The following is a 25,985-nucleotide window of genomic DNA, read 5'->3' on the forward strand; positions in this document are numbered from 1 at the left end:
AAAAAGAATTACATTAATATGTATTTGCTCCAAATGTAAGAGAGAACACAGAGGGATAAGAATATTCCAGAAGGAGCTGGGATTAGAAATTAGAAAAAGAGGATTAGGAATTTTCTGGGTTAGGATTTACCAAGCTATAAATCATTGAAAAGGAAATGAACAAACAGAAACTTATCAGGGAATCATTGTTAGCATGTGGACAAATATCCAGATGGAGAAATGTGGGGCAAAAACTGAGAGGGAAAAATACGAAGTGTGGCAGCTTCTCATTCTGTTGCAGTTCCAAGCCATTTCTGGAACTCAGGGGTACATGTGTCCCCAAGGGGACTCAACAGTGCCTGGCAGATGAAAAGACCCCACACAACTTTCTAGAGCTTCATTTATGTGAAAGACGTAGGAACCAGGAGACTAAACCATTATTTTATATTAAAACCAAAAAGGATGTATTATGAATTAGAATACACAGTATTTTCAGAAATTCAACACATGAGATTGGAATTTGGAAATGAGCCCCCTGGGCAAGCTCCCTTTAGTCGCAGGGTTATTTATTATTTATTTATAAAAATCTTATTTATGTATTTGATAGAGAGAGAGAGCACGTGAATACATAAGCAGGAGGAAGGGCAGAGGAGGAAGAGGGAGAAGCAGGCTCCCTCTGGAACAGGGAGTTTGACTCGGGATTCAATCCCAGGACTCTGTTATCATAACCCCCGTCAAAGGCAGACACCAACTGACTGAGCCACCCAGACGGCCTGGGTTGCAGGGTTGTACAAACTGTGGTTGAGGCACTGTCTGTGGAGAAAAGCAACTAGGAATCTGAGGGAGAATGGAAAAGGGACCCAGGGAGGGAGGTGGGACACAGCCATCTGGGGGTGGAAAGGAAAAGCAAGAATAAATCACCCACAGGATACATGGAAATAATTTTTCTTCTGTGTTCTCCCAAAAGTTAAGGCTGTCTAAAGGCGAAACAAGTTTAGACCACTGCCCAACCAAGATCAGCCTGAGCGAAGATGATCTCCTTTACAACACACAAGGTAACTGCATTTGCTTATTGAAATGGCATGTAATAGTTTGAGAATTAGTGATTCTTTATGTCCGAGGTGAGTTACTTGCTAAGATAGTCTGATTTGTAAAGAGATTACAGAAAACCAAACCCTCCAATATGGAACTTTATAATGGCTATAATAAATATAGGGGTACCTGGGTGCCTCGGTTGGGTTTAGCGTCCATCTCTTGATTTAGGCTCAGGTCATGATCTCAGAGTTGTGAGATAGAGCCCTGCCTCAGGCTCTGCACTGGATGTTGGAGTCTGCTTAAGATTCTCTCTCTCCCCTTCCCCATCACTCCTTCTCAAAAAACAAACACACGCACACACACAAAACTATGGCCAACACATTAAAACTGCCTATACACACACGCAAAGATTTGATGATAGAATTTAGTTTAGTTGAGTCTCATAAATATTTATCGAGTATATTTTTGAGAATTTATTACATTAAAAACTTTTACAAAGCTGTGTTTATAAGTACGTATGTGCTCATTGTACAGTACCACGATAAAATAGAGAAATAACAATTGCCTTTTAAATCTATCTCAACTCAACCCTTACACCTTTGTTGAAGTAATTGAACGGTACACATACAAATGTCGAAACTATTAAAATAAAGGTGTGCACGAATATCCCACCCCAAGAGCAATGCACAGAGAAACTGTAAAAGAATCACAAGAAACTGAAGTATTTTCCAAATATTTGCCTTGTCAAATGGATTTCCACTTATAAATTGTTGAATGTTCAGTTAAATGACAGAATATCTTGGAAAAAACATAATATGTATATAATGCCCTGCTTGGGCAAAACTCACTTTGAAGCTACAACCCAAGACCTCATATTAAAGAAAAAAAAAAAACACTAAATGTTTATAGATCTTTTCCAAGCAATTTTAAAACATTGTGTGTTTTTAATGTATTTGGGCCTGCTTCATTCCAGAAAGAATGTAAGGTGAGTTCTCTCCTCCACTTCTTTGTATTCAACTGTCAGCTACAATTTATTGAATCCCAGCCCTGAGTTAGGTTCTGTGCTACCTAGTACTGCACCTGCTTTCATCCATTTACCAGGTATTTATAAAATGCTTATTTTATGCTAGACCCTGGGGGTGCAATGGTATGTAAAACAGATTCTCATGATCATGACAATCCTGCAAACTGGGAATTTTCATTACCATTTTACGATTAAGGAAACCAAGACTGTAAGGTTATTGTAACTTGTAAAGAGTAACTCATTGGGGGCTCCTGAGTGGTTCGGTTGGTTGAGCCGCGACCTTTGGCTCAGAGTCCTGGGACTGATTGGGCTCCCTGCTCACCCAGGAACCTGTGTCTCCCTTCCCCTCCTCCCTTCCCTACACCTCCTGCTCTCTCTCTCTCAAATAAATCAAGTCTTAAAAAAAAAAAAAAAAAAAAAAAAGAGTAAATCATTAGATGCTCTACTCTTACTTTTCAAATTAATGAAAAAAGATGATCACAAGGACCTTACTGCTTTGATCTGGTTGATAGTAAGGATATCACTATATCTTTTAAAAGTATTTTTTTCCTTATTCACTTTCAACATGTTTATTGAGGTATAATTGACATACAATAAAACGTAATGTTTTCAACACAAGGCTCTTACATATACCAATGCATATACATATACATGTACATGTACATATACATATACATGTCTTTGTATGGACCTGTGCTCTTATTTGCCTGGGTAAAAAACTAGGAATGGGATAATTAAATCATATAGCAGGTGTATGTTTAACTTTTTAAGAGACTGCCAAAGTGTTTTACAAAGCAGTTATACCATTTTACATTCCAACAAGCAGTGCAGGAGAGTTCCATAGCTGGTATGGCTAGTCTTTTCAACTGAACTATTCTAAAACGGGTATAATGATATCTCATTTACATTTACCTAATGACTAAAGATGTTGAGCTTATTTGCATGTATTTTTTTGCCACTCATATATATATCTTTTTTGGTGAAGTGTCCATATCTTTTACCCATTTTTTAGTTGTGCTGTTTGTTTTCTTATTGTTGAGTTTTCAGAGCTCTTAACATATGGCATACTAGTCCTTTATCAGATATATGATTTGCAAATATTTTCTCCCAGTCTGTGACTTACCCTCTATTAAAATATTAAAATGTCGGGTGCCTGGGTAGCTCAGTGGTTTAAGCATCTGCCTTTGGCTCAGGTCATGATCCCAGGGTCCTGGGGTCAAGCCCCTCATTGGGCTCCCTGCTCAGTGGGGAGCCCTGCTTCTCCCTCTCCCTCTGCCTACTTGTGCTCCCTCTCCATCTTTCTGTCAACTAAGTAAATAAAATCTTTAAAAAAATACATTAAGTGTCCTTCTCCTAACACTGTCTTTTGAGAAGCAGAAGTTTTTAATTTTGAGGAAGTCCAGTTCATTGGTTTGTTCTTTTGAGAGTTATGATTCTGGTTTTGAATATAATTGAAGGTTGGGGTTTTTTTCCTAGGAGTTTTACAGTTTTGTAACTATGATCTTCATTGAGATGATTTTTTCCTATGCACAAATTATGGATCAGAGTTGATTTGTGTGTGGTGTTCCAGCACCAGTGGTTGAAAACACATCCTTTTCCCACTGGATTGCTTTTGTACCTTTGTCAAAAATCACTTGTCCAAATATGTTAGAGTCCATTTCTGAACTCTCTTTTTTGTTCTGTTGATCTCTGTTTATCTTTACACCAATAGCACACTGTCTTGGTTACCGTAGTTTTATAATTAGTCTTGAAATTAGTGCTAGTCCTTTAACTTTTTTCTTTTTCAAAGCAGTTTTTGACCAACCCAGGTTTCTTGCTTTCCCATGGGAATTTTGTATCTTTTGTCTTGCATAAACCAGCTTTGATTTTGATTGGCAAATCAGGGTTACAAGATCGATGTTATAAGAATTTGGTGTCTGCACAATAGAGCCTTTCAAGTCATTAGTACGGTAGAGCTCCCCATCTACTTAGGTCATTAGTTTCTCAGTGATGTTTTATAGTTTTGAGTGTAGAAATCTTTCACTTCTTTTGAGAGATTTGTCTCTAAGTCTTTCACATTTTTTTGGTGCTCTAGTAAATGGTACTTTCAAATTTTTAATTTCAGATTGTTCATTACCAGTGTAAAAAAATACAATTGATTTTTGAGTATTGATTTTGTATCTTCCTAAAATCACATTACTTATAGTAGCTTATTTGTAGATTTATTTGGACTCTCTATGTAGATGACAATGTCATCTGTAAATAAGGACAGCTTTACTTCTCTTCTGATCTGTATGAGTTTTTTAAGTGATTACACTGGCTAGAAACCTCAGGAGGCAAAGTGGTTAGAGAACATTCTTGTTTTATGCCAGATCTTAGGCAGAAAGCATTTAGTCTTCCCTCGTTAAGTATGATGTTAGCTGTAGGGTTTTTGTAGAGTCCTTTATCACGTTGAAAAATTTCCCTTCTATAATTCCTATTAATGTTGGATTTTGTCAAAAGATTTTTCTGCATTTTGGGAGATGATCTCATGCTTTTTTTCTTTTTAAACTTATTAATATGGAGAATTACTCTGATTAATATCTGAATGTTAAACTAGTCCTGGATTCCTGGGAGAAACTCCACTTGGTTGTGATTTAGGAATTGTTATCCCTGAAATTTTTAAAGAACAATTTTTACACTGTTATCTCTATGCTTATATCTGCATTTATTCAAGACATGTATTAACTCTTGCAAAGTGCTAGGCTCTAAGGGACATAGCTGTGAAAAGATAATTCCCTGCTTCCGTGGAGCTTACCTTCTGGTGTGATAGATACATATCTTATATCCACTTAAGGAAGGACCTATCTAAAATGAATCTTGAAGCATGACCCAAATGTCATCCAACAGAAATATTCTCCATCAAACGAATGTTCTCTTTCCAGACAAAGTCATTTTGTGGATATTTCTCAGAGAAAGGTATACTGGCTAAATCGGTTCATAAAATGAATGGACAGATAATTTTTTAGACTCTCAGCTGAGCCTGTGGTTGGCTATGTCCCTTTATGTGTGTTCAGAAGTCCACGCTGCAGACAATCCCCCAAGTCCTGGAGAAAATTAAATTTCACTTGGTAATCTCAGTGTATCTTACTAACACATGCCTCTGATCACTAAAGGCAATTACTGCGGTCATGACCTGCCTCCTGTAAATGGCCAGCTCTCCGAACTTTATTTGAAATCTCATTATGGTATTTTGAATCCCCTTAGGACACCTTGCCAGCTCTGCACCTACTCTGACCAGACTTGAACCTGTTGCTTGGAATACACTTGTATGTTTGTTGAGCACATTTTATTGATTGACCCTACACTGGTTCTCCTTCAGCCTTCCACCAAGAATCCCAAATTCACGCTATCCCACCGTCATGATCCGGGTCGGCTCACTGTCCGGCGCTGTGTTGCCACCTAGTGGCTGCCGGCCACATGGCTCTCATCGGCCATGATAGATCTTCAGTAGTCCGTGCCCTTCTGAGCGCTCACTTTCACATGTTCTTTTCGTTTATTCTGTTACAGAAGACTTTTCTCTAAATGTTTTCGGAATTCCTATTTTGGAATTGCTTTCAGATCCTCCGTCATATTCTTCTGAACACTGTGGCATAGTAGTTAAATGTGGATTCTGGAGTTTGGGTTTAAATTCCAAAGCCACCATTTATTATTTAACCATTTATTACTATATCTCTCTGTGCCTTCCTTTTTAAAATAAAGCTGTTTGAGAAAAGAGATGTGAAGATAAGGGAAGTAAATAGTGAAGGTAATACCTCATGGAGTATTGTAAAGATAAAATGAGTTAATACATAGACAGCTCTAAGAAGAGCTCTTCGTCATCCTTGAAGGAGAATTAATGCTTAACCCCCTCAGGAGTTACTGCAAGGACTGAGTGAACCGGTGCACGGCCAGCACACAGTTGAGTACACGGCATGGAGTCACATAGTAAGCATTTAGTAAGTGTTAGCTGCTGTTAGTATCCCAGGCCCTGGCGATGGAAATCCATGGATGGATGCTATGAGGATGAGGTAGGATATTCCTGTCAAGTCTGAGTAAACACATTTTACTCACAGATGATCCCATATTTCTCAGGCCTCATTCTCTTTAACTACTGCAATAAACACTATCAACTAAGCCCCTTTTCTCGGAGCCCGTGCCCTGGCTTTTTTGGTTTTCCTGAGACTTACTCAGTTTCTCTCCTCAGTCTTCTTTCCCTGCTGCCTTCTCAGCATGAATGTCCCTCAGGCTCTTAACTTCAGCAGTGTGCTTTCCTCATTGTTCACCTCTTTTGGTAACTCAGTCCCCTCTTACTCTGTTGAGAATCCTCCACCTCGCCTCTTGCTGTCTCCTGGGTTTGAACCCAGTCTAGTCCCTCAATGTCAGTGTGACCAGAACAGAACTTGAGTCATCCCTGTCTCTCTCCTGAGGTCCCTACATACAGTCTCTCTCTTAGGATAACTAGGTCTTCCTTTACGGCACATCTCACATTTGCCTCTTCCTCTGCATCACCTGTACTGACCCCTGGATCAGGCTCTTGGTTCCTGTTGTTAGACCAGAGGGCTCCAAACTCTTCCATCTTGCACCCCTCAGGAAACAGAAATTTTTTTTTTTTAACACATATTCCCAATGAGCATGTATTTATTTATAAATTATATGCCCAAATTATATACATATTACATTTACAAATTATATTTACAAATTATATTTACAAATTATGTACATTTTACAAATTATATGTTCCACTCTACTATGATATACTCTACTGATACTAATACATTAATGTATATCACTTAAAAAGAGAAAAACACATTGAAATGAGAGTGAAGAATTTGACATAAATAATATCATTTTGTAAGAACAGTACTGGAATGCCTGGGTGGCTCAGATGGTTAAGGCTCTGCCTTGAGCTCAGGTCATGATCTGCAGGTCCTGGGCGTCTGCGTCTCCCTCTTCTCCCCTGCTTGTGCTCTGTCTTTCTCTCTCTCTCTCTCTCTCTCAAATGAATAAATAAAATCTTAAATTAAAAAAAAAAAGGAACAACATGATTAAATGTACCTAGTTATTTTTTGAAATGTTGATTGACACTTTGTAATACAGCTAATACGTCTGGTTTCATGTTTGACTTATTTCAATACTTGTTTTTGATATCTTATTAATTGGGAAAGGATCTACAGGCCCAAAGCATGTAGATCTCTAATAAAGGAAGTGCCGGTTGATTGTACCAACAAAGTCATAATTGGTTGTTTTTTTTTAAGAGTTTATTTATCTATCTGAGAGAGAGAGACAAAGAGCGAGAGTTCAAGCAGGGCAAGTGGCAGGCAGAGAGAGAGGGAGAAGCAGGCTCTCTGCTGAGCAGGAAGCCCAATGAGGGGCTCAACCCCAAGACCCCGGGATCATGACATGAACTGAAAGCAGAAGCTTAACTGACTGAAACACCCAGGTGCAACTCATAATTGTTTTTTTACTTCTGTCCATAATTATGCTATATTTTTAAAAAATGGAATGTATATTTTTAGTAGACCTAAGGGGTTTTTTTTCTATTTTAATTTTCATTTATATATTTGTTTGTTGGTTTTTACATTTGTTTGTTTGTTTTCCCATGGGTGATATAACCTAGATGATGAAATATTGAAATGTGGTGAGTAGGGTTCCCAGAAATTTAATATCACATTTTTTTAAAAAACTAATAAGTGACCTGAGAATATGCCCAAGATAATATCTTTAAGAGGATAGAAAAGCAGGATGCAACGCTTTAAGACTCAATTAAAAGAAAATCTTTATATAGTCACAGAATATATATATATATATATATATGTGTGTGTGTGTGTGTGTGTGTATACACTCTCACACACACACACACATATACACACACAGAAATATAATTATAGGGAAATATATTAATAGTAGTTACCTCTGAGAAATATGATAATGATTTTTGTTATTTTCCTCATGCTTTTCACTATTTTCCAAAGCTTCAGTAAATAACATTAATTTTAGCTCATAAAAAGACTTTTGTTTTAAAACAAGATGACATCAGATACTTTTAAAAACAAAAGAATTTCCAGATGGTGTTTGAATTGTAGCTCCCAGATGAACTATGCTCTGTCTGTGTGGATAGTTCCAGCTACAGTAGATCGTACAATCACTGGTGTTCTTAAGGAATAAACCTGAGCTAATCAGAAAACTTTAAATTATAGTCCATGCATGTGCTGTGCTTATAAAAAACAAGGAATACATTTTAGATGGATTTATTTTTTTTAGAAATCAGATAATTTTTGACACTTAAAAGGCTAATCTTGAATTATTTGAAAAATTTGCATATGATGCCAAATGAATAAAAATGACACAAGTTTCTAATTTGAGAATCTTACTGAGACTATCAAGAGTAATGTAATCCAGAGGATATATTTCATGTCCAATTTTTACTGTCAATAATTCTGAAATGATACAAATAATGTAGAACTGGTTTTTAAACTGTGTGCCATGGACCTTTTTGGAGCCCCTGAAAGTAGGTAGAGGGGTCTTCCCCTTCCCATCAGGGAACGCTTTAATCACAGCAAGGCAGGTTTTGATCAATTTTACATGCAAGAGTTACTGCATATGCTTTGGTTTGAAAGCCAGTGTTCTACTGCTAAATTAGAAGTCTAAAGATGTTTATGCCTACCACACTGGGGAGGGAATGGAGCAGATGTGTGTAGCAAGGGACAGAAAAAAGAAGCTAACCATATTTTGAAAGGTCTCTCACTGTAAATATGTTTCTTCTATTCATACCCCTCCGAAAGACAAAATATTAACCCAGAGCAAAGCAGTGAATGCAGAAGAGATGAACCCATACCACAATCTGGAAGCCGGGTTGGCCAATCAACTCAAGCCAATAGAGGACTTTTGCACAAAGTTCTTTGCGGGAACAGAGGTGAGTTAGAATTATTGCTGTTTTATATATACATTATATATACAGTCTTCATATATATGTGTGTATACATATATGTGTATATATATATAATATCTAGGTTGTATCACCCATGGGAAAACAAACAAACAAACATAAAAACTAACAAACATATATACATATATAGAGAGAGAGTCTTCCTTATATATATGTTCTTAATTTCAGCTTTATTTGAGATATATTTGACGTATAAAGTTGTAAAATATTTAAAGTGTACATCATGGTGATGTCATGCATGTGTGCATTGTGAAAGTCTTCCCCCATCTAGTTAATTAACACATCCATCACCTCACATATTTATCTGTTTGCATGTGTGTGTGATAACATTAAAGTTATACACTCTTAGCAAATTTCAATTATATAGTGTTATACTGTAGTCACCATGTTTTCTATTCTGTCCTCAGAACTCACTAATCTTTTTTTTAAAGATTTTATTTATTTATTTATTTGTCAGAGAGAGAGCGCGAGCGAGAGCGAGCACAGGCAGACAGAGTGGAAGGCAAAGTCAGAGGGAGAAGCTGGCTCCCTGCGGAGCAAGGAGCCCAATATGGGACTCAATCCCAGGACGCTGGGATCATGACCTGAGCCGAAGGCAGCTGCTTAACCAACTGAGCCACCCAGGCGTCCCAGAACTCACTAATCTTACAACTGAATGTCTACACCCTTTTACCAGCCTCTTCCTATTTCTCCCACTCCTACCCCCACCCTGGCAACCACTTTTCTATTCTGTTTCATTACAACCTCTACTGTCTATTTGCTTTATGAAGATTTATAATATTTATACCCCTTCCCATATTTTAATATACTTATTTACATAGGATTTTTTAATCTTGATGATTCAGATTCAAATTTAAAATATTCCTAAGGAATGTGAAAAAAAACTATAAAATTCAGTATGACACTCTTTACTAATGATTTATTGATCAACCTGCAAATATTTATTGAACACCCACACCATATAGAAGAAACCATGCTGAATATTAGAGATCTACTAAGAAAATATATTGCTTTGTTAGTTAGCAAAAGGTAGTAGCAAAACTCACTCAATTCAAAAGTTAAGTAACAACTGGTTATAATAATGGTAATGGCTGCCATTTTGGGGCACCTACTGAAATAACCAAGGGAGCTTACACTTATAGGACATTTTCTATATAGCAAGGTCTATGCCAGGTGTTTGTTCCAAATTATATCTTACTTAATCCTAATAGTCTGGGGCACCTGGGTAGCTCAGTTATTGGACATCTGCTTTCAGCTCAGGTCATGATCCCAAGGTCCCAAGGTCCTGCATCGGGCTCCCTGCTCAGCTGGAAGCCTACTTCTCCCTCCCCCACTCCCTCTGCTTGTGTTCCCTCTCTTGCTGTGTTTCTCTTTGTCAAATAAATGAATAAAATCTTTTACAAAATCCTAATAATCTTGTAGGGATTAATCTTCACTTTGCAGATGAAAAAATGAGGCTCAGAACTTTATCTACAGACATACAGAGGCAGAGATGCCCTTTCACTCATAACTCTTTTTCCCTAAAAATAAAGGGCTTTCCCCCCAAGCCATGCAACCATACAAAGATGCCGTAGCTTGGTCTCACTGGAATGCACTCTGCATTCACACTTTTGTTATGAAGGGATTAGCTGATTACACCAGTTCACAAGAGCATACTGCCCACCAGGCACAGCACCAGACCCCAGATCAGACATGAATCAACAGCACAGCCCCATCCTCAGGGCGCTCACTGCCTAGTTAAGGAGCAGAGACATTAAGAGCATTATTCAGCCAATGCCCATCCAGAAGCCACAGGGACAAGACAGGGAGGTTGGGGAATGCAGACTGTTAGCAGATTGGACTTTGGAGGTCAAGGAGGCATCTGAAAGATCAAAGCACAATTCCCAGCAGAAGTAACAGCCTGAACAATACTTTGGAATTATGGAAGCCTGGGATTTGCCTGGAGATAGTGAAATCATTTGTGCAAGAGGGAACGCTGTACCTTCGATGCCAGATTGGGATCCAACCAAAGAGCCTTTTCTGCCATGTTAGGGAATGTGAAATACATTTGATAAGCAATGAGGCACTGACCAAACAGATACTTGTTTTGTAACTTGGGCTTTTAATTTTTTATAACTTAGGCTTCTGATATTTTTTAATTCTAGAAAAATATCAATAACAAGTTACATTCTTAAATTTGAAGTGTGTAATCCAATGCTATTAGATACAGCCATGCGGTTGAACAACTCTCCCGGTCATCTAGCTCCAGAACGTCTTCATCGCTCCAAACTGAAGTTCTGTACCCATTAAAACAATGACTCACCATTCCCTCCTTCCCTCAGCCAAGGCAACCACCGTTCTACCTTCTGTCTCTATCAATTTGACTATTCTAGGTACCTCATGTAAGTAGAATCATATATTACTTGTCTCTGTCACACCAGAGCTTTTAAAGCAGGGACGTGACAGATTTAGAAAGATGAATGATCACAAGATCTTAAAAAAGAAATTAAAGTATGACACCTTGTGCTTAAACTCTTCAGTGACAACTCAGTCATACATGAATAAGATCCAGAGTCCATACTGTGGCCTAAAAGATTCTGTATAATTTGGCTCGCTCTTATCTCTCCATCCCTATCTGTCCCAATCTCCCTCTCTCCTTCTGGCTGCTCTGATTTTTGTTTTTGTTTTTCTTTTTTTTTTTTTTTCAAAGATTTTATTTATTTATTTGACAGAGATCACAAGTAGGCAGAGAAGCAGGCAGAGAGAGAGAGGAGGAAGCAGGCTCCCTGCTGAGCAGAGAGCCCAATATGGGGCTCGATCCCAGGACCCCAGGATCATGACTTGAGCTGAAGGCAGAGGCTTTAACCCACTGAGCCACCCAGGCACCCCTGTCTTTCTTTTTCTACCCCAAACTCTTTCCTGCTGTTTGAGCCCTTGCCCTCCTTAGAGTTAATTCCATCCATCATTCAACAGGTATTTATAGAGCATGTACTGTATGCCAGGCACTGTTGGGCCCAGGGAACAGAGACAAAATCCCCCCACCATGGGCTGACTTTCCAGTGGAATGCTCTTCTCCCAACACCTGACATGGCTGGTCTATCTCCTTTGGTTAGAGAGAATAAGGGAAACCTCTCTGGGTTCAGACTGGCTAGTGCAGGGCTGAAGCAGGAGGGAGTGGAGCCAGGAAGGTGGACAGGCCAGGCAGGCAGTGATTTCAAGTGGGCCAACCCAGAGATGAAGAGGGCATGAGCAGTGGGGCCAAGAATGTCAGCACAGGGGAGGAGGAGGAGAATTCTGAGTACAGGGTAACTGGATGGAGACGGTCGGGAAGGTTCCCAGCTAGGCGGTTGATAGGATGGGCACTCAACATGTCTTTATGAACTGGGTTCAAGCTGCTTCTCTTTGACTTGGTTCTGTTTGGTGTTGCACATATCTGCTGTGGGACCCAGGAGATATCAGTGACTCTCACGGGACTCTGGTGGAGTCTGGGTCACATGCAGATAATTCCTAACACGGAGGCAAACACCATGCGCTCGCTAAGTGATAAGGGCGGGGGAGGTGCCACAGCCAAAGGCAAGGTGTGAGCCCTGAATGCCAGCCGGTCAGTCTGCGCCCTCCGAGACTCTGGGCACATGAGTGGAGAGTGGAGGGAGGGCTTGCCCTCCGACTCTGAATTTCCAACACCAAACACAGTCCTCATTTGCTCCGTGCGTTCATGAATAAAAGCACAGATGAGTGAATGAGTGGGCGCCGGCCAGATGTGTTCCCTTGGCCTCTCCCTGGCCTACACATCCTAAGCCATACTCCCAGGTCTCCCAACTCCTCTTTTTATACACCCTGCTCTGTGTTTTCCTTTTATTACCCAGAGAGAAAAACACTGGAATTAGGAGCCAGCATCTGGGTGACCCTGAAGAAATCATTTAACCTTTCCGAGTCTCTGTGTTCCCTCTATTAGTTGGGTCGTGGGTCCAAAGGTTTTCTCTAAACCTCTCCTACCTCTGCTATTCACGGGTTCTGAGTCTTTTCCCTGTGTGTGGCTGCTTCTGCCTTTTTACACCAGGTCCCACTGCCTTCCCCTCTCCTTACCATGGCCCTAAGGAGAGGGAGAATATATATTACTAGTTATGTTACTTAAATGGAACTTGGTTTCCTGTTCTCAACTTTAAAAGTAATACTACCATATTATCAATTTACATTCCCCTTTTCTCTCTTACTCCACAAATATTTTTAAGTACTGACTTTGTATCATGCTGAGGACAAATCACTGAAGAAGTAGGATGGGTTCCTTTCCTGGAGCTTTTAGTCCATTGGGACAATTTCCTATTAACAAAAAATTTAGGAACCCAGCAGCTGGAACTTGTGTACATAGATTATCTCCATAAATGCCTGTGTTTTCCACATTACTATGTGTACATAAAAATTCAACAACATCATTTTCTTGTTCAATATAAAACCAAGTAATCATTTTGAGCCTTCCCTGCCTCCCCCCCCCCACCACTGTATCAAGTTATAATTTGACTGAGTTAACCTGTTGCTTTGTGCTTGTTTGGGTTATAGTCAGTCTTAGTACACACATAAGAGGTCTTTAGTCCCTTAAGCTGTCGTTGTACTCATCAGAAACCTGTAATATTTTTAGGAAGGTGGAGTGATATACACAGATTGGAAAATGGAAAGAGACCCTGAAACTGGCCGATTGATGAGTAAGTTTTGATGATTCCTCTGTTATGAGTAAGTTATTCTTTTTTTTTTTTTTTTTTTTTTTTTAAGATTTTACCTACTTGAGAGAGAAAAAGAAGAATGAGAAGGGGGGAGGAGCAGAGAGAGAGAGAGAAGCAGACTCCCACACCAAACGGGAAGGAGTCCTGAGGGAGCCTGACATGGGGCTTAATCCCAGGACCCTGAGATCATGACCTGAGCCACAGACACTTAAAAGACTGAGCTACCCAGGTGTACCTAAGTTAATCCTTTTTACAAAGTGCTGAGTAACCCGTCCTTGCTGATGGGAGGGAAGGCAGTCAAGTCCTGTCTCTGTACTTCTGTACTTCGAGGGCCTCGAAGAGCAGCACTTGAGAGCCCGTTAGAAATGCAGAACCTTGGACCTGCTGAATATTGGAATACGGATTTTCAATAAGATTCACCTGGTGATTTGCTTCTACCTCCACCCCCAATTTGAGGAGTACTCAAGTGCTTAAATGACTAAGATAGTTGGACAATTAAATTTAAAAAAATGTGTTTCATAATTCAACAATTTGGTAATTCAGCTAAATGAAAAATATTAATACAAATTATAAAGTAAATTTACAATGACCTTGATGACGTCAGAACAGTATGAAGAAGTAACTACAGGACCCTCCTCTCGGGCTGGGAATGGTGTCCAGACTCTGGGCAGCTAAGAAGAGGTGTGGGGACAACACCTGGCTGGGAGCAGGAATCAAGAGTTCAGGCTCCCTAATAATCTAAGCTCCCTGTCAAAGCTTGGAGCCCCAAGGTTCACTATGATTATAGCTGCTCACTCTCAAGCTTTGGATTTGATCATGGCATGAAAATGTATTTGAGCCACATTTCACATTGCGGAATGATGGTAAGCACAGGAAGAGGCCACTGCCAAGACAGCTAGCACTCCGTGGAGCAGTGAGGTGGAGGGGCCAGGCTAGGTGTGCAGAAGGGGAGCTGATCTTAGGATAAGCGGGCATGGGATTGACTGATCGGGGTCAGAGGTCAGAGATACAGCCTGCAGGGGACTACTGCTGCGTCTCAGGTATCTGCCTCAAATCTCACCCCCTCTACTTCTATCTACTGAGTCTGGCTCTGCAGACTAGAGTCTGCCTTAGGTCTGGGAAGGTGTGCTTTCTGGGCATTGCCTCCCAGGTAGCCATATTAATCCAGAAACGAAAGCACTCCTAGTTTTCTGACATAGAACCTCTGACCAGAAACCCAAACGTGTGTTATTGCTAAGAGGAAGGCATGGAGAGAGAATTAGATGTGACCCAAAGTAAGGTCAAGCGTTTGCAAAACTGAGACTGATTTTATACTTTCCACTCATTTTAAATTCCAGGATTTAAAGTGGAACTCAAATTATATATTGGATATAATGAATTACATTCATGCTTATTCATGTGTCTGTTTATTCGATAACTCATGAGTAATAATTGTGCATGGACTGCATGCACCGGCAGCTGTCTCCACTGTACCGCTGGGACACAAGTTGAGACCCTGATGCCACTTCTTGCTTACACTAGTTCTTCTTGGACTCGGAGGTGTTTTGGGGGCCTTACCATGGTGCCAACTTCCTAAACTGCTTTTGAGGCAGACTCTGACAAACAGGTTTAGTTATTTATTTTAAATTTTATTCCATTTGTAGAATAACCAATGACAATAAACTTAAAAACCTTTAAGAGCTTTATGATTGAAATTCACTAATGTTTGTTCTTTTTCCTTTCTTTTCTTTCTTTTTTTTTTTTTTTTGAGAGACAGAGAGCAAGAGAGATTGAGCAGGGGGTGGAGAGAGGCAGAAGGAAAGGGAGAGAATCTTAAGCAGGCCCCAAGTGTAGCTCAAGGGCCAATATCATGACCTGAGCCGAAATCAAGAATTGGATGCTTAACTGACTGAGCCACCAAGATGACCCTTATTCTTTCTTTCATTCATTCATCAAATCATTATTGAGAATCTACTCTGTGCCAGGCACTAGGGATATAAAGATGAACAAGATATTATCCTCCCCCAAAGGATTTCTGTGATCTATTAGAAAAGTCTGACACATGAACAGATGAGGACATTGCAGTGTCAGCGTTATGGCTAGAAGCAAACACAAAGTGACATAAGAAACCAGAAAGGGACCAACTCTCTTGTGTTATTAAGAAAGGGCCCTACTGAAGAGAGATACAGTTGAGCTTGGTGTTGAAGGGCAGATCGTAATATCCAACTGGAGAAAGACATGCCAGATAGAAGGAATAATAACTGCCAAAACATGGAAACCCAAAAGAGCAGTGGACGATTAAGAAACAGGGAGCTCTTGTAACTAAAGTATAGCAATAGAGAGGGCAGCAGGAAGGTGCCAGGGGGCCTGGAAGACAATTGGGTCCAAATGGCTAAGAGTCTTGAGTGCTTATTAAGCTTTGAACCTTACCCTAGTGCCACCAGTATAATCAGAATATCCTCTGGCATGAGAGCAGGGGCTGGATTAATTTATTGGTGGGACTTACAATGAAAGTACGATGACCACTTGCAAGAATCTAGATGAGGGGTGGAGAGGACTCAGTGTAGGCATGGTGAAGCAGAAGAAATAAGAGAGAGACTTAGCAGTCAACATGCCAGGATTCTGTGATGAATGGGGTGTAGGTTGGAAAAGGAGAAGTGCTGCTTTTATTTTCTTGGCATTTGGTTCATTGCAAAAAAAAGGAAATAGCTATAACCACTTACTAAAAGGATACTTTGAAATCCTCATAACAATTTAAAATACTTTAAAATCATCAGTCAAGCATTTTGCAACATGGAAAGCCAAACAATACTGCTATTCCCATTGGATAATGGCTGAAGCTCAGAGAAAGTCGATGTTTAGACCCTCTAAACTGTGCCCTGCTTATCCTAATTACATCCATGAACTGGCAATGTTTTCCTTGAGAGCCACCAGTCTGTTTTTCATCAACACCATGGAGGGTATCTGAGTCAAGATGAGGCAATTATTGGGACGCAATCCATCTTGACTTCCTAGAGACCCCATGTGCTTATCAACAACAAGGCAGGAAGGAGAATTTCCTCCCTCTAGGAAAGAGCTTCTGAAAGACAGTACCCTGAATGAGATCTATGTGATAAAGAAAGCTAACTCAATCAAAATTTCCAGATGATCTACGTGACAAGCCAAGAAATGAGAGTTGAATGATAACAACTGACATAATTATTTCATGTATTCTGCTCACAGATCAGCAGATGCCCCGTAGCATGCACTCTTCCAAGTACTTTCCATGCATTAGCTCATTTAATCCTCACAGCAACCCTAAGGGGTAGCTACCAGCATCACCAGGGTTTGAACCTAGGCCATCTGCACTCTTAATCACATCAGTATACTGAATCCTCCATTAGATAATGATTCTGGAAACTACTTCTTTGTTTATTGTAACTTTCTCATAGCAACTTGGCCTGGGGCCTCTGCTACTCCATTTAATAACTTAAGGACAGCTCTATGCACTGCTAGATGGAACTAAAGGTCCCTAAAAGGACATAAGGAAGGAAAAGATATGGGCTGAGAACATCTAATATGCTAAAGTATACATCTTAGTGGTTGTTGATCTTGCTATCACTGGTAATCATTACATTCTGCAGAGGACTTCCAGACTCATGGATGGCCCTGCTCACCAGAGTGAGGTGGTGTCTAGGGAAGTTCCACTATAGAAAGGGAAAACCAGGCTCTGAGAAACAACAGTGGCAACAAGAAGGAAGCTGCTGGTTTCCAGGGTTTTCCTGACTTCCCAGGAATCTTCCAGATTGTTTCAAGATGGCCTTAGAAATAAGTCTCCTATACTATCTTCAAGATAGGACTTCAGTTGGAGGAAAATTAGTCTTTTTTTTTTTTTTAATCCAGGAAAGTTACATTTAAATTTTTTGTTTATTTTTACTTTATATAAAAATTTTAAATTGTGATAAAATATACATAAATGTGAAATGTACCATCTTAACCATTTTTAAGTGTATAATTCTGAACTATTAAAGTACATTCACATTGTCATGCAACCTATCTCCAAGACTGTTTCCATTTTGCAAAATTAAACTCTGCACCCATTAAACACTAGCTCCCTATTCCCCTCTACTCTCAGCATCTGGCAACCACTATTTATTTTCTATCTCTCTGAATGTGATTACTGTAGATACCTCATATGAGTGGATTTTTTTCTGCTTAATATCTCATTGGGGTTCGGAGAGGGAAAAAAAATCCAGCTTTTCATAGCTATCAAAATGATGGGATTCACCATAAGTTCATGGTTTGGACATAAGGTAGCCACATATTTTCTTTATGGCCATCCCTGAGGTGGGCATGGGCAGCAAAAAATAGGGAGCAGCCAGGTCTGGGGTAAAGGAGACCCAAAGAATGGTGAGGTAGACAGCCTAAGGGAAAGGAGGACCCACAGACTGGAGCAGAGACTAAAGAGAACTCTTGAGCTTAACATCCAAACCTACCCCAGTTGCAATAAATGGAAACTCCATGGAGTCAGCTGGTCCTACCAGAAACCTATCATTTTCAACCTTCCTATTCAAGCCATCTGTAAGTTTTGTCAGTTCAGCTTGCAAGTATTTCATGATCATCTACTTTTGTCCATTGTACCTTCAACCCAGCTACCATGCTCTCTTACCAGAACTACCTCTTAGGGTGTCTCCTCTTTCCTTTTACCTCTCTCTAATTTGTTCTCTTCATAGCAGCCAGAGAATCTTTGGAAATCAGTCAGATTGTCTTCTGGACTAAAGGACTCATTGAAACACCTCGTGTGAAGAATATAATCTAAACTCCTTTCCTACAAGTCCCTGTGTGGTCTGGGCCCTCCTGGTCCCCATCTGTTTCATATGTCTCATGCTGGGATTACCAGACTTTGGTCTTATTGCCTTCCTCAAATTTACAAAGGCACTAAGCACTTCTCTCCCCAGGACTTTGATTTGTATTGTTCCCTCTGTGTGGAATACTTCTCCACATTAAAATCTTCCCACATCAAAGTGCTACTTAGAACTAAATGTCTCATCTTCAGAGAAGCCTTTTCTGACCATTCGGTCTAAATTATGGACATCCCTTGTTACTCTTTCTTGTAATTTTTCCTACCATAACACTTTTAACATGTTTTATTACATACTTTGGGATTTGTTTATTGGATATTGGATTGTTTATCAAGCATCTCTCTTACCCATTAGACTGTAAGCTATTGGGGGCAGCATCATTTTCATTTATTAACCAGTGTTTACCCAGACATCTACAGTACCTATAGATACTTATAGGCATCCACAAATATTTTTTGACCAACCAAGTGAGTTAATGAATGAGTAAATGAATAAGAACATGAAGTATTCCTTTGAGCTAGAAAAACAGCCTTGATGGAAAGTCCCGGGACTTTCCATAAAAAGAGGAAGAGCTGTCCCTTGACAGATTCATTTGCCCCAACTGACCTCTTGTTGTCTACACTTGGATCCCATTAATCATCCATCCACTGGAATTCTGCCCATTCTTCATGTAGGAATATAAACACTATTATTAAAGATGAAATGGCCTTTTCCATCCCAACAGCAAAGAAGCCAGTGAGCCTCTACACTGTCCATGATGGAGCCGTCCACACTGTTCAGAGGTCACCTTTTTACAACGACATTATCCTCACCATTGGGGGATGGAATGTGGCCATCTGGAAAGAAGGTGTTATGGTGAGTTGCCTGAAAAATGGAGGAGTGGGTGTGTGGTCCTTTGTTACTGAGGAAGACAATGGGAACAACAGGCTGTTCTGACATAACAGTGCTGTGGGGACACTTTTTAGAGAAATTAGAACAGATGGCTTGGGTTCTGGCTTGCCAGCAGACTGTATGCCTTTTGAAAACACAACCATTTGCCTTTCTTCCCTGAGGGAAGGAAACAGTATTTACAAGTTTCTTGCTCTCTAACACCGAACAGTCTTTTCTTTAAAATCTGTCTTGTGGGAGTTGATTTGCTTTGTGTTTTTTCCTCCCCTTAAAATACACGACAGGTTTTACTGTGAAGCCCAAGGAGAAGCTCTGGGTCTATCACCTTTGCTTCTGCACCAGGAATATGTCTGCAGCTTCAGAAAGTGGGAGTAAGAAAGCTAAGGGGTCCATTGCCAAGAGACCAGAGAGAGGCATGGGCCACAGTTAGGCGGCGTCAGGACTCTGGCAGTCAGGATTAGGAGAGGACCAGGTTCCAGGCAAATAGAAGCTAAACTGCCCAAAACTGGAAAGCTGGAAAGACTGATAAAATCCAGTGAAGCAAGAGTGGGGAGAAATCAGCATGACAGGTCCCTTTGCTATGCAATTTAAGATTATCAAAATCTGAACTATATATCTATTTCATAGCTGTCATACATTCTTTAAAAAAATAATATGTATATTATAAAAGTAATATGTATATTTGTATATATAACATTTATATGAATATATATTCTTTGAATAAAATGAATAAAAATATACATATATTCTTCAATAAAGAATATATAATTCTTTAAATAAAATGATAAAATTGTATATATACATTGTATATATCAATATTGTGTATATATACATTGTATATATACAGTGAAAATTATATATATATATATATACACTTTGACCTAACATTTTCACTTCTGGGACTCTAACTTACATAAATGTGAATTTATGTACGAGTTTGCCATTGAAACAATTAGAAACTACTTAAAGTGCCCATCCACAAAAGGACTTCTACTTTATACCAATGTACTTCAGTATGTCCAATTTTTTTTTTTTTTAGAGTGAATAGGTATCAGTTTTGTTCTGAAAGAAAAATAAAATTCGGCAAGTTCTTCACTACTCAGGGACCAAGAACCTGGTTATCCACAAAAATGGAAGGAGCTGGGCAAGGTGTGCAAGAACAGGACAAGGAGTCCATGAATCTGAGATATTCTTTTTTTTTTTTTTTTTAAATTATTATTATTATTATTATTATTTTTAGATTTTATTTATTTTTATTTGACAGGCAGAGATTACAAGTAGGCAGAGAGGCAGGCAGAAAGAGAGAGGAGGAAGCAGGCTCCCCGCTGAGCAGAGAGCCCGATGTGGGGCTCGATCCCAGGACCCCGGGATCACGACCTGAGCCGAGGGCAGAGGCTTTAACCCACTGAGCCACCCAGGCGCCCCGAATCTGAGATATTCTTCATTCCCCACAGGGAAGTTTCTCATGCATGTCTCAGAGGCCAGGAAAGAGCTCCATGGCTTAGTTTAGTCTCTGCAGCTATAAGTAGATAAATGAGTACACCTGCTTGTCAGGTAGGGCATGACAATAAGAAGAGAGCACATTTTGTGAAGTGTGTAAGACTGACAATTCACAGACCTGTACCTCTGGGTCAAATAATACATTATATGTTAATTTAAAAAATAATTAAAAAAACAAATTCAGGCACACGTACATACACAAAAGAAAACAAAAACACCTCCCAAAAAGGGCAAATTACCCCCATGGTAAAGAAAAGAGAAGCTGATCTTGTAATGCTTTGCTGGTCTAAATTCTCTTCCAAATAATATTTACAAGCCATTGGATGCAGCTCACAGCTGGAAATGACTTTTTATTTCCTTTTTTTTCTTAGCTGCTAGAGTTAACTCCATGGGAAATAGACAACCTGACAGCATAATGAAAGTATGGGTAGAATTTCCTTTTAATCTTTACTTATAAAACATCTGCCAATCTCCAGCTCAACTAGAAAGTCTGATCTTTTCAGCAACTAAAATAAGGGGAAAGGGTTATAAAACACACACACATACACACACACAGGAAAGAAAAGAGTTGGCATTAAATAAAATCCTACAAGAAAAAGAGTTAAGACTTCAGAGTGGGCATATTGTGTTGGTCCATGATGGTAGCCATCTGAGTTGTACTTGAAGGAAATCATTGTGAATACAACTCAGGTAATAGCAAAAGTTTTCTTGTGTCTTTTTAACAATTTGTTTAAAGATTGGACCCCTCCTTCAGTCATCCTGTGCACCAAAAAGGTACACCGCAGGACACTGGTCCCTGACAAGGCCTGGAGTTTTCTACGTTGGCCGAGAAGATGGATACATTGACATCTGGGACCTTCTGGAGAAAACTCATGAGCCAGCCCTGTCACAAAGCATCTGCATAACTATGATCACCTACATCAAACCCTGGACCTTTTCTGGTGTGTTCATTCTAATTAACTGACCTAAGTTATTTTATTTTTGGCGGGGGGGAGTAACTGGGGCACATTTTGACATCCATCTGGTCTTTTTTTTTTTTTTTTAAGAAATTTTTAAGAAAAGTCTCCAATATTTTTTCCCTCAAGTTTTCCCCATCCTATTTCATCCTTTCTCTTCCCTTCGTTCTTGCATGCAAATTTTGGGTACAACTTGAGTTTCTCTCATTTTCTTTATCAACAATTATTTCTGAGGCATAATTAGTATGACAAGAAGAGGCTGATTTTGAACAAACCACACAATGAAAAGCACCCTTCTTATCTTCTTCAAGTCAGAGAGGGTGATCCCCAACTCTTTGGTACCTTTTGCTGCTTCTTTCCCAAGTAGAGTAATTCTTGTATCTTTAATTTTTCATTATGTCACAAATTTTCAGTATTTTATCATTTTTGTGGTTTTTCCCTGGACAGTGTCAAGCAATTCTTTTCATGAGATCAAATGACTCTCTGGAGTCATTTATCAATTGAAACTTTTAACTTTTGAACTAATTATGAGGAAAAAACAACATAAAGCAAACAAATTTAAGGATGTGGTCCTTGGAAAAAGTAATTTATATCCTTCGTCCCAATTTCTCTGTTTTACCCAAGCACTACTTCCTATGTAAACCCAGTATATTTGCCTCTTTTAAAAGAAGTTAGCCTTTGTTTCCAAAGGCATGCAGGCATAAAATTGTCTTTCTATCCTTTTGTCTCATAAACATTATGTTTAGAAATTCAGTCTTCAGAATTTCTGAGTGTCAGTCTAGCTATTGTTTAAACTTATGGGTCACCAAGTGTGAGTTTTTCCATCTTTGCTATGAAACATTGCTTTTGTATACAGGGATTATGAGTCTAGGATTTAACAATTTAAACTAAACCTTCTGAAAATGAGAAAAAGAAAAAAATATGATAAACTAGAAAATGAAAAATCTTAGACACATTTGTGTTTTATATCCATTTTCAATGATCAAAAGAAGTGATCTGTTTTTATAATAAGAAACCTGGTTCTGGCGGTGTCTGTGAAATTCATCTGGATAACGGAATCCTTGTAAAGGATATCCTTGTTAAGGTATCCTTCAGCCCTTGTTGAGTCTTTGGTGAAAACTGGCTTCATGACTTTTCTTTGAAAATCTTTCCCTGTGCTATCCCCACTTTCTTCTCCAATCTGCCCAGCAGCCCAGCCACACAGACGGTCAACCTCAGCTAGGAGCCACACTCCTTACATGTGCACCAAGAAGACAAGATTTGAGTTGGGCAGGGTGGCTGACAAAGGCTCAGGGTCTCGGCTTTCATTTCATCAACTGGAAAAAATGATTTTTATATATTAGCTAATATTGTCATCAGTCATGAATGTCTGATGAAGATGCCAAGATTATCATAACCACAGCAGGTCTTTTGGGAGAAAAAGAAAAGCCACATTTCATGTTTAACCTCCAGGGTGACTTTCTGTTTCCCCCCCATTTTTTGGATCTTTCAGCTAAGCAGCAATTTATAGCCATAGGTGATTATTATGGAACACTGCATATATTGGAAATTCCTTGGACATTAAGTCACCCTTCCACCAATGAGGTCAGTACCTTTTGGCTCTAAGAATTTATGTGACCAGAAATTGCTGAGGTGTGTTTTAAAAGTATGTTCAGAAATGATAGCATTTTTGCTTTGTAAGAAAACAAAAGAATCCTACAATCCCAAATAAGGAATGTATTTCTGTTTTATGAGTGAAGTAGCTTGAAACCACAGAAAAACAAATGCACTGAGAGAGACAGCCAGGGAATAAATGAAGCCCAGAGTCAGAAGAGAATGGTTAGGGATTCGTAAGATGCTATTTTCAGATTGTAACCAAAGCACAGGACTCCTATTTCAGTGATACCCTTCCCAGAGGCCGAGATGACATTTTGATACAGCTCTCCATTGCCCACCTCCACCCCATCTTCCCCCAACTTGGTGGACTGTAGGCTGATGGCCGGTGGGGTAAGGGGGGTAGGCAATATTCTGCCTTTCCATGGGCACCACCCACAGGTTTCAGGTAATGTTAATAAATAAGGTGATCAAAAGAAAATCAGTGAATAGAAATATGTAAATAAATATACAACCAACATTAAATATATAGATTTCAATCTGCCACAAGTCCCAGCGTTAGCCTACTTATGGCAAGCAGAAAGGTTTCCATCCCTTGACCACTTTGCCCAAGGTCTCTGCTGACTTCACTGCTTCTGTTCTTCTGTGCACACACAAAGTCCTCCAGGGAACTCAGCTCCCCTTCCTGTCCCTCTAGGGTTTACACTGATCTTCTCATCTGGGTTTTCCAAGTCTGGTTAATGATATAATACTTTCCTCAGGCTTAGAAGTGAGAAGAAAGAAAAGGGAAAAAGCCATCCTTGAGTATTTCTTTTATAAAATTATATATATATATATATATATATATATATATATATATACATATATGTATGTATATATGTATATGTGTGTGTGTGTGTGTATATATATATATACACACATATATATATATATTTTTTCTGCTCTCTCCTTCCAACCCCACTCCCTTCATGGAATCCTCTGATTTGCAGGGTCCTGCACCTTAGCACAGTAGCCCCCACAATGAGCCTAGCTCCCCTGGTAGTGGGCCTGCAAATGGTACCCCAAAGCAGATAAGCCAGCTAGTGAATTACAAAGAGCAGGAATTCTTCCAGAGCCTTGTGAGGAATATGGGGTCTCTACATGGGCACCCCTCTCACAGGCCTGGGATTTTAACAGGTATCCAGCATGAACCACTACTTCGAAAGAGAAGTTAAGCATCTGGAATATGTAGAGCAACGCAAGAAAATCCGTGAACAAGAAAAGAAGGAAATGGAGCTGGAACTTGAGAAGAAAAAAGTTGTAAGTGAAATTTCAGAAACAAAAGCTGTTGCCTTCTTCAAACCCCAGTGGAAATATGTATATTTGGCTTATTCCACAGTTTGCATGGGAAAATTATGGCTTTCCACATTCTTCTCTTGTTCTCATGACAGTCAAGAGGGCATATCTCTCATCTCCTAGATTACCATGAGTGACAACTGTCAGTTGGACACCTGGTAGATTCTATCCAACTTGACTTTCTGAAGTTTTCCGTAACTTTAAAGTCCTTTAGATACAAAGGCATCTGAATATCATTCATAGATACAACGATTCAAAATTGGGGATCTTTCATTGCACAGAATTTCAGGATCTGGTGAATAATAACTTAAAAACAGGTAGTATAAGGGGCACCTGGATGGCTCAGTCCAGAGAGATTCTGACTCCTGATCTTGGAGAAGTGAGTTTGAACTCCACAGTAGGTGGAGAGATTACTTTAAAAATTTTTTAAAGAAAAGCAGGTAGTGCAAAAAGAGTAGAATATAGAGTCTAAGACACATGGGCTCAAATTTCAACTCCACTGACCACTACTAACTATGAGATCTGGAGCAGGGCTCATGTCCCTGCTGAGCTTCAGTTCTCATCTTTAAAATGGGAATACTGATAACTACCTTTTAGGATTAGTCTTTCAGTTCTGTAACCTGACAAAGAGTAGACTTTCAATAAATGGGAACCCAGATGCAGACAGATGATAGGAACTTTACTATAGTATAATATTAGGAAACTATAAAATTTGAGATAGAGGAGAATTTGGTAGAGGATACACCTTTCTACTAGGAAGGAATCTAAAGTTCTGAAGGCCCTCACCTTCTTGTCTCTCAGCCTCTGTTTGATATGAACCCTGTCAGCCTTCCCTTGCCCATGGGGATTGGGACCTTTGGGTATTCTGTGAATTCAGTTGCTCTCTCTCTCTCAGCCGCGGTCCCCTCAGTCCACGTTTCTGCTTCTCTCTTGCACATTCCCTACCTAGGCCTTTTGTCACCAGCAATTTCACCACTGGTCCCATTTATAGATTCCTTACAGGCAAATATATAACTTCCTCCAATACTGTTATTCATGGGAGAGCATGAGCACGTGGAATTCTTAATGTTAATATTATCACTTATTCATAGATACACATTAGTGTAATACAAGCAGAAGGCCTCACTCCAAAAGCATTATTTAGAGGTGACAAGGTACAAAGAATACAATCAATTAACTTTTCATCATTTTCCCTGCTACAAAAAATTGGTC

General features: G+C 39.4%; 1 protein-coding gene across 1 annotated transcript in view; it reads left to right on the forward strand.

The window, feature by feature from the left end:
* The window catches only part of DNAI3 (dynein axonemal intermediate chain 3), a 69,363-nt gene that overhangs the window by 41,229 nt on the left and 2,149 nt on the right, over positions 1 to 25,985 (forward strand). Inside the window, exons 16-22 of the mRNA XM_059136342.1 lie at positions 947 to 1,034; positions 8,821 to 8,951; positions 13,600 to 13,663; positions 19,226 to 19,356; positions 21,626 to 21,830; positions 23,338 to 23,429; positions 24,615 to 24,737. Of these exons, the coding sequence (XP_058992325.1) occupies positions 947 to 1,034; positions 8,821 to 8,951; positions 13,600 to 13,663; positions 19,226 to 19,356; positions 21,626 to 21,830; positions 23,338 to 23,429; positions 24,615 to 24,737 (834 nt within the window). The remainder of the gene's footprint in view (positions 1 to 946; positions 1,035 to 8,820; positions 8,952 to 13,599; positions 13,664 to 19,225; positions 19,357 to 21,625; positions 21,831 to 23,337; positions 23,430 to 24,614; positions 24,738 to 25,985) is intronic.

This window comes from Mustela lutreola, chromosome 10 (assembly GCF_030435805.1).
Source record: "Mustela lutreola isolate mMusLut2 chromosome 10, mMusLut2.pri, whole genome shotgun sequence".
In the NCBI taxonomy this organism is placed as follows: domain Eukaryota; kingdom Metazoa; phylum Chordata; class Mammalia; order Carnivora; family Mustelidae; genus Mustela; species Mustela lutreola.